The 9,249-nt window shown below is 37.3% G+C and overlaps 1 protein-coding gene across 1 annotated transcript in view; it reads right to left on the reverse strand.

Moving 5' to 3' along the window:
* The window catches only part of LOC106964967 (collagen alpha-1(XI) chain-like), a 105,178-nt gene that overhangs the window by 65,030 nt on the left and 30,899 nt on the right, over positions 1-9,249 (reverse strand). The window contains exons 6-10 of the mRNA XM_015060790.1: positions 6,682-6,771; positions 6,310-6,408; positions 5,713-6,018; positions 3,467-3,532; positions 298-339 (exon numbers count right to left, since the gene is read on the reverse strand). Coding sequence (XP_014916276.1) covers positions 298-339; positions 3,467-3,532; positions 5,713-6,018; positions 6,310-6,408; positions 6,682-6,771 — 603 coding nt within the window. The remainder of the gene's footprint in view (positions 1-297; positions 340-3,466; positions 3,533-5,712; positions 6,019-6,309; positions 6,409-6,681; positions 6,772-9,249) is intronic.

The following is a 9,249-nucleotide window of genomic DNA, read 5'->3' on the forward strand; positions in this document are numbered from 1 at the left end:
GGGAAGTACCATTAATTTAGAAAAAAAAAACCCCCAAAAAAAAAAAAACCCCCCCCCCCCCCCCCCTCACCTCGAACCCCTCCACCTCGAACCCCTCCACCTCTCGTCTTTCCCCAACATGCACAGACTCACAGACATACACACTTTCATGCGCAAATACACATTTTGACAGTTTGTCTCAACTCAAGCTCCGCTGACAATCCGTGCTGACGTTCTTTCCATAAAAACATTTTTCCCTCTTTAGCTGTTCTCCATCTGTGAAAGGCAGACAGGAGTGTGGGAGAATGTGATACTCACTGCTGGGCCAGGGGCTCCTTGGGGTCCTTCTAAAAGCATCCCCTGCAAAAGGAAGAAAAAGAAGGAGGGAATACAGTAGCATTAATGGCAGCCAGTAAATCAAGAGACAATTAAGAGTAAGGGGCACAGGAACTTTGCGTTCTTTTGGCTTAAGGCTAAAGAGTTTATTTGCTAAAGCCTCTGGACGGTAACAAAAACTGAAGCTATCTGATTTATTCGTTTAAACAAAAAGTGGTACAACCGCTATCACAGCCAATGCAAAACCATCTCAAGTCCTTCTTGGGGATTTGTACGTTTTTGTTACGTCTCACTATTGAGAATGATTGATAGAAGTAACACATTCAGATGAAGATTAACTGAATTCAAAAGGTGTCTAAACTAAGTACGAAAGCTTTATATTCCTGAGAAAAATCTGTCGAGGATCTGATTTCCTTTTATAGCCTTATACATTGTTGAGACGATTTAAATCCCATATACTGGAACTTTTGGCATCTCTCCTTCAATAAAAAATTAGCTTTGTGTCAACCGTATTTTCCTAAAGCATCAATACAGTTTCAGCTCAGTTTTTCAGCATGTGTACAAAGTTGATTGTTTAAAGGATATTTTCTTGTGATTTAAATTTGTGACAGGAATCTGCAACCAATTTCAAACCTGTCTAGCCCTGACCTATGACTACAAATGTGTTAAACTCAAGATGTGATCAAATTCAGCTCAGCAAATGTTCCGTACCTAATAGCAGACAGGTGGCGTAACTGCTATGGAATCTGTTAGTGAGGCAATATTTAAACTTCCCCTCTTTCACCATCAATGATGTGCTTAAAATTAAGTTAAAGGAAGCAAAATAGGAGTAACAAGCTATTTAAAATAAACATGTTTACCGTGGAGGCAGTTCAGCTTTTCATTCAAGTGGTTACTTTTAAATAGACTTTTCTGCAATAAACAGGAAGGCTTAATGAAAAGTGCAACATTTTTCTGTTAAATCCTCTTAATGTGTAATGAGACCTGTGGGGTCTGGAAATGTTGGAATCCTTTTGGAAAATGTCAGGATTTAGGTAAGGGTCTACATTATCTTTTTAGTAATGCTTGCTACAAAAAACAAAACAAAACAAAAAAAAAAACAAAGCTTAAAAAAAGATCAGAAATCAGACACAGAACTGTGGATGCACAGCAACACTAAACTGCTAAGTGTTATTGTCAGACTTTATTAGATGTTATCGGCTTTGTATTTATTTGGGATGGACTAGATAAGTATTGAACATTGAAGATAGAAATTTACCCAGAAGTTAATTGTCAAGTGTGTTTACCTTGTGGAAAACCTAAAATTATTTTTGACTTTGTAACAATTCCAAAAGAAATGAAATAAATAAAAATACATAAATAAATCTCAATAATATACAAATTGAGAAAAAATAATCGTCATAAATGTAATTAGTGTAACAAAATCATATTAATTAGAGACCTACATCAATACTCCAAATTGTAAAATTAGTTCTTATGTATAATATCTGGGGTTATTTTATCTAACAAGGCAATGAAAGCCTTTGTTTCCACAATTCCAGAACAAACTTCCAGAGAACTGAAAAACTGCCGAAACATTTCCAATCACGTAAAAGCCTACCTATTTAGAGTTGCTTTTCAACTGTAATAAATGAAACATTGATCAACGTTTTGATTTGTATGATTATGGCGATTACATCAAAATGTAACGTTTGTTCAAATGTTGACTGTATGGTGCTTTCTCTATAAATTTGCAATTTTGTGGTTTTGTTATGTAAAGCACTTTGAACCGCCTTGCTGTTGAAATTTGCTATACAAATAAGTTTGATTGACTGATTTTTTTTTCAGCATTATCTATCCACCAGTCTGCATTTAGTCTCCATGGAAACCAACTGCTGTGTGTGGCAGCAGTCTACACCACATTACTGGTTTTAGGTATTAGCTCAGACTTCATTATAATACAACATCAGCATATCATGGAGCATGTTTAATCTTGAGCAGGCTTCATAAAGCTTTTATCCATTCAGTCCATCACTTGTAGTTAAAGCTCTTACACAAAACACTTATATCTAATAAACACAAAGATGTCTGTTGGATAGCCCATTTTTTTCTGCCTCCCATCGATGCAGATTAGATGTGGCTCTTGCTCTTTGCTCTGATCTGTAAACTATTATTGCACAGTCAAAAGCACACATTAATACGAAATAAATACATACTAAAAGTTAAAATGGTCTTGGAGAAGCGCTCCCTCATTGCACATTATTTTCATAGTTCTACACTCATAAAACTCCCAGGGTGAAATATATCAGAAAAAGCCGCCAGCATTTTGTAATTATGAACAAAACCACAGCAGAGGCATTCCACCACAACTAACTTATGGCTTAACTTCAGTGTTGTCTTCGACTTCAGAGCGACTCGTCCGATGTGTGTTAATAGTGAGGACTGAGCAGCAAAAGCAGCACATCCCAGTGAGTTTTCATCAGCTGGTCTCACTGACAGTTTTTTATTGCTACATTAGAACCTAGAGTTGCACAATCAGCATAACATAAAACATGCTGATCATTGTGGCACTGCTGATGCCTCACTTAACCACACTTTTGCCTCATACATGCTTTCATGGCTTCCTCAGAGAACCGCAGACAATGTCAAAGACCTGCCTTAAAAACCTTTTGTGAAAAGGTTGTGTGAATGATGCTCATTCACACAAACTGAACTATTTTTTTAATATATATATATATATTTTTTTTTTGACATTTTTGCATGAAATGCATTCCTAACAGATAAAGTCCAGGTGGATTCACCTGCCCAATCATATCCAGGTTTTGGAATGCTCACCAATTTTTTAACAGCTGTTTGAGTCATGCTGACTAAATGTGTATTGGACAGATTGTGCAAATTTGGGAAAATGCAGGCTAAAATGTTCTAAATTTGGCCTTGGCTGATCTAATTGTAATGACTTTATTCTAGTGAATGCACCAGGTAAGGCAGTCAGACATGGACTAATGGGCATGAGCAGATTCGAAGGAGGTTTCCATCTGCAACAAGGACAGCTTGTTTCACGTCATTTAAATCGGAGCGATTATAAACACAAATCATTTCCAACGTCTATTTTTTGATCATAGACGTCACAAACTTGAACAAAAGCATGAAGGAACATTTGAGATATACTTACAGGTTCAATGACTGCAGGTTCACCCTTCTCTCCTTTTTGTCCCAAGTAATTGTGTCCCCCACTCACCTGAAGATGTAGAACAAGTAATATGAATCCTTAAAGCCATAATAACACAATTACATTTACAGCAAAAAATAAGTGTGTTTAATGGAGTTTAATAAGTAACACAGATTTTTTTTCCCTATTTAAAAAATGAATTTAAGTTCCTTAATTCTGGAGAAACTTGGTATGTCTCTTTATTGGCATCTATATATTCTGTATTTTTTTAAAAAATAGTGTATAAAAGAAGAAGGACTCCAACTGTGCACTAATATAGGAGTTGCTACATGACATCACACATACAAAGACTTCAGAAGAAAAAAAAAATCATGAATGGACCACAGTTCTGAGCCCAAACCTTAACACAGTCAGAGCACATGCAGGACAAAGAAAACAATTTAAATGTGTCCCAAGCTGAAGGATCCCAGCTCAAAGCTCAGATAAAGACCATGTCACTTCCTGATTCTGCTAATTTGGATCTTCAGTGACTGAAAGAATAAACACCAGCTCAGCAGCTTTTCACAGAATGCAAAATGCAGCTTTGGTGGAGACAAAGAAAAACCTAACAACTGCCAAGAACTGTATCATTAGATAAAGCACACAGATTAGCGCTAGAGTATCCAGGGAAAGACATGAGTCTGATAAACAACAGAGGCCTCTTTGTGGAGAGGTTACAAAGAGCATGCTAATTGCTGACAGGTGTTTATCTGGAAAAGACAAGGTCTGTATTTGTAGAAGCTTAAGTATATTTGAACTTCTGACTTGTGGGTGTAAAATGCTGAGCTTAAATCACTGAAAATGACAAATAACAGAAGCTGCACCTAACAAGTTAATAGAACATCTGTTGGTGACCAAGACTGACCAATTGTTAGTCTAAACTTGTGATCTCTCTCCAGTCAGTGAACACACCATACTAAGCTCTACCAGACTATAAGAACATCACTTTTAGGTGTGACTGACTTTCTTAAGACTTGAAGCTGTCAGTATTAGCTAGGTTTCTAAGAATAAATTCAAAGGAAACGTAGGCATGAAATATGAAACTGAATTTTTATGAATATGAGTCACACAGGCTGTAAAAGCGAGAGGAAGCCAGACTTTTAGAAGCAGGTATGTGAACTCCATTTTAGTTTTAGTTATTTCATTTCTTTTTTTTCAATATTGTACGTCACTAGAGGCCTTTGCCGACAGACTGACATGCAGAAAAGGTCACACCCTCAGAAACTAAACCCATGATAGTCGCATTTAGCCTCTGTATACTCCAGCACCACAACATGCACAGACTATAAAGCCTTATTTTTGTCAGATTTATGCAGGTCCTGTTGATCAATATTTTAATCAAACTGATAAAAAAAACAACCAAACACATAACCACATATATCTGTCGCCGATTCTGCTCTGACGGATGGTTTAATTTCACAAATGATTGTTCACACAACCTTGGTGTGTACAATATTATTGTTTTCTGTTCTTTTTTTCTGACTTTATGGAAAACCAAAATCAACAGCTTTGTTTACATGTGAAAAATATTCCGACTGAAGCCTATTTAAAGTAAATAATCTGAATGCATCAGTTATACAGGCACAAAATGAATTAATTAAACATGCACTGGAATAGAAGCACTGACTTGCCAAGTGTTGTAAAAAAAAACAAAAAAAACTAAAACACACAGAAGTTGTGTCACTGTCTGTGCTGAACATAAAAACAAACAAATGTTTTTTTTTTTTGTTCTGTGTCTTCTGAGCGCCAAGAACGGACCGGCGCCATGTTCTAATAACAGTTGAGATGTAGCTGAACTCCCTAATTAAGCTGCAGGCTAAGCAGTTTTCTGCTGGTCTTCCTACATTACAGGACGAGACACCAACAGACCAGTTTTGCTACCCGAATATGGAACACACATGCACAGTCAGGTCAGGTTGCCACAATAGGAATGTTGAAATCAGAACAAGTGCTTCTATCCACGCTGCACAAATTATCAAGCAGCATAAACCAATTCTGATTCGGACTGCCAATTTATTTGGATAGAGCTGAATCTGATCAGAATATTCTGATTCACATGACTCAGTTGCCTATATATAGATATTACAAGGTCACATTTTTACAAAAACAGGGGATCAGAAACTAGACGCAATTCACATCATCAGCACATTTGTACAAACACTTCTGGCTTTTTCCATATTAAGTCAGGTTGTTAATCGTAAACCACTTACGCTGAAATCTGTCTCTGCTGGAACACCGGGACCGATCTCATCCTCGTACACTTCGGGGGTCGGCTTTGCATTGGTGGTACCATAATCGTCGTAATCCACATAAGTGCCGTAGTCGTAGGGTTTCTCCACAAACTCTTTGGTATCATATTCCTTCATGTCGTATTCCTTAAACTCTTTCACATCCGTTTCAGGTTGCGCCTTCACTGGTGGGTCCACTGGATCAGAACTTTCCACAGCAACAGTGGGGTCCACTCCGACCTCATCCACACCGGTGACATAATCCTCCTCTATTTCGGCATCGTAAGTCTGGGATCGGAGGCGGGGAGGCATGGAGGATTTGTTAGTGCAAAAAGTAAATATTTTTTGCAGGTTTACTGGGTGCCACAGTAAGGAAACACCAGTAATGAACGAGTCAAACAGCTTCATTATTTCAGACAAAAGTTGCTTTCTGCAGTCACTTCGGGTTTATTTCTGTAGATTACTTGTAGATTCCCTCTCGATATCACATGGGTCCCAACCCCACTTTATGAATAATGACATGTTTGTTAAATGGATAACTCTGAAGCAAGTCAAAGAAAAATAAAGTAGTAGAGTCACCTGGCTTTGTCTGGAAGTCTCTGTCGGAGGATCAGGCTGACTCCCTTCCACCACGGTGTAGTCATACTCGTTAGTGGAATATTCTCCACCAGCATTTGTCTAAAAGAAGAAAAAATAAAGTCAAAGGTGAGGGAAATAGCTGCTCAAAAGGTTACAGAATATCCCTTCCCGCCAGGTAAAAAGGAGCAACTTTAAGCATATTATTTTTTACAACGATGTTTAGGGTGGCATGCAGAAGAAAAACAACGACCCAAAAATGCAATAAACTATGCAATCAATAGTTAGAAACCAAAAGGAACCCAGTGAAGAATTTAAATGATCAAAATACTAAGAACTAAACAACTAATCATGACTACAATAATCAGGATTTACCTCAGCCTTTGCTCTTGATGTAGGCGGAGCGTCAGTGGTTACCTCCCCTTCACCGTAGTCATAAAATTCACCGTAGTCGTAGACTGGGTACTGTAAGAACCAAGATATGATGTTACAGCATGTAAGCAAAAACCATAATATGCATAAGATTCTGTTTTCTAAGCAGTCTAGTCCTCATGTTTAAACAAGATAAAGTAAATATATACGCTGTCATCATGCCAATTAAAGAACAAGGGGCCAAATTTTAAATCGATATAAAAAAATAACCAAAAAAATATCTGTTTTCTGTATGCATGAGTGTGTTTCCCAATTTTCCAAATCATTCTGATCTTTAGGTCATGAAAAAGAGCTCAAACAAAGCCTGCAACAATTTTCTGCTGTTGCTGCTTAATGTTGTCCACAAAAAACACTTGTAATTGTCATTAATGGCTCTTTAAAAGACTTGAACTGTATATCATATTTATTGAAGTACTAATACATGGAGTCATAGCTATTTTTATAGTTAGAGCAATAAAAAATGAAGATGTAATAAAAGGCTCACTGTGTAATATTAATTCAGTGAAAAATAATAAATCCATGAAAATATCAATATAAAGCGTGGAGCTGCTCAGAAATGAACAGGAATGCTTTTAGATTGTAGGAAGAAGATAACGTACCCTTAGAGAACCTGCACAGTGATTTCACCTCCATGCAGAAAAGCCTAGTTTGAAAATTGGACCTAAGACCTTCCTGCTGCAAAGGCAGCATTTGAGACGACAGTTAGTCATTACTGAGGGAAAAAATGCAATTAAGTACGACAACTTTCAAATTCTGAATTTAGGGAGCGTTCTTTTTGTACTTTTGACTTCTTTCAAAAGACACATACTGTTGTAATTTTTGTTTTTGTTAACCTTTTGATGAAAAACAAACTAATGGCTGGAGTCCAGTACCCTTTTAGCCTCTGCAGTCTTCAGCATGGCATGTCCAGTGTGTTTCCTTCGCTACACTGATTTAAGTGTCTCTACCTCAAAAATACATAGACACACATAGACACATATCTGAGTTGTTTTTTTAGCAAACACCCACTGGTCCGACTAGCTCTGCCAGAAGCACAGAGGACCAACACGTAATGATGTAAAACATCTTCCTTGGTCCTTTGTGAAGAGAGGTTTATTGTCTTAGCATTATCCAAACAGAGGCAAGGTAGATCATAATAACAGAGCAGCCCCTGATATGCAATACCCAATCAGCAAAGGGATAAATATTAGTCTCTAAGTAGGTGCTAAGCTCATAAAAATAATACAAGTTCCAACGTTGGCCTCAGTTGTGCGGTCTGGAGGTGGAAAGGTCACATAAAAGAAGTCCTGGCCTTAGCATCCAGACAGGCTCAGAGGGAAACAAAGAGTATTTATTTATGGTGTTGAAGTACTTGGATTAAGCTGAGTGGATTCACAATAGGGCGGATTGAAAATCATAAATAGATGCGTTTTCTCATAGAAAGGTGGCTCTAACTTTCTCTTCCTCCTTTGGCCCAACAGCTGATACTGCATGGTGATGCAAGTCAGCAAGCTTCACGAGATCAAACATCTTCAAAAGAAGTTTCTTTTTTCCACAATTACTTTGAATTGCTTCAGGCTCTTTCATTGCAAAAAACTACATTGTGGAATTTGTTTTTTTTAGCTTATTGAGAGTCAGCAAGTTTAACAAACTGAGCTGGAATGTAGGAAGAACATTCCTGTCTTAACTGTAGAGAATACGCCAATAAATAAACCAGATTTACAATGTCCTTGAAGCCAAACTGCTCCCTGCTGTCTATTTGGAATTGACAACCTCCTTATGTTGGCTCAGAAAAGTAACTTGATGATGAAGCAATATTTTCCAGCGCTGGTACCCTCTATTCTGCCAATAGTTTTGAATAAAGAACAGGCTTCTCTTCTTTTTTGTTTTGAACCAAAAGTCTGCTTTTCCAGGTATTGGAAGTAGTCGGGGAAGGAAAAGCTTAAATTTCCCTGTGAGTCTGGGCAGAGCCTGCTGAACTCGTTAGTGATATAAATCTCGGGGCCACTCCAAAGTGGGCTAAGACTTGGAGACAGGAAAAAATAACAAGTTTCCAAAATGAGTTCATCAGTTATTTAATGCAAAACTGAAGGAAAATATCAACCATAAGATAAAACTGTAAAAGAGCACAGAGCGTAAAGATGAAAAGAAACTGAAGCCTTTACACAAATCTGCCTAAAAGACTCTGAGGGATGTTTTGGAGACAGTACCAAATAAAACTTTCATTTCAAACCCAGGCATGTATTTCGATATGTCATTGTTTTTCCACCAATAAAACACAGACTGGAGAAAAAGACAGATTTGACAGTTTCCCTCAAGCTTTTCTCAAGTTTTCTGTCTAGAGCTGCAGGATTTTTGACATGCCACAAATTGAAGGAAACACGTGCAAATGGTTGAAACGCCATCTAGTTTAAGTTTGTTTCTTTCCAATCATCTGCAAACCCCCCCCCCCCAAAAAAAAAAAAAAAACAAAAAAAAAAAAAAAAAAAAAAAAAAAAAAAAAAAAAATTTTAAAATTCAAGGAAAAATACG

This window comes from Poecilia latipinna, unplaced genomic scaffold (genome assembly GCF_001443285.1).
Source record: "Poecilia latipinna isolate Pla-1442-1.1 unplaced genomic scaffold, P_latipinna-1.0 Scaffold1743, whole genome shotgun sequence".
Taxonomy (NCBI): domain Eukaryota; kingdom Metazoa; phylum Chordata; class Actinopteri; order Cyprinodontiformes; family Poeciliidae; genus Poecilia; species Poecilia latipinna.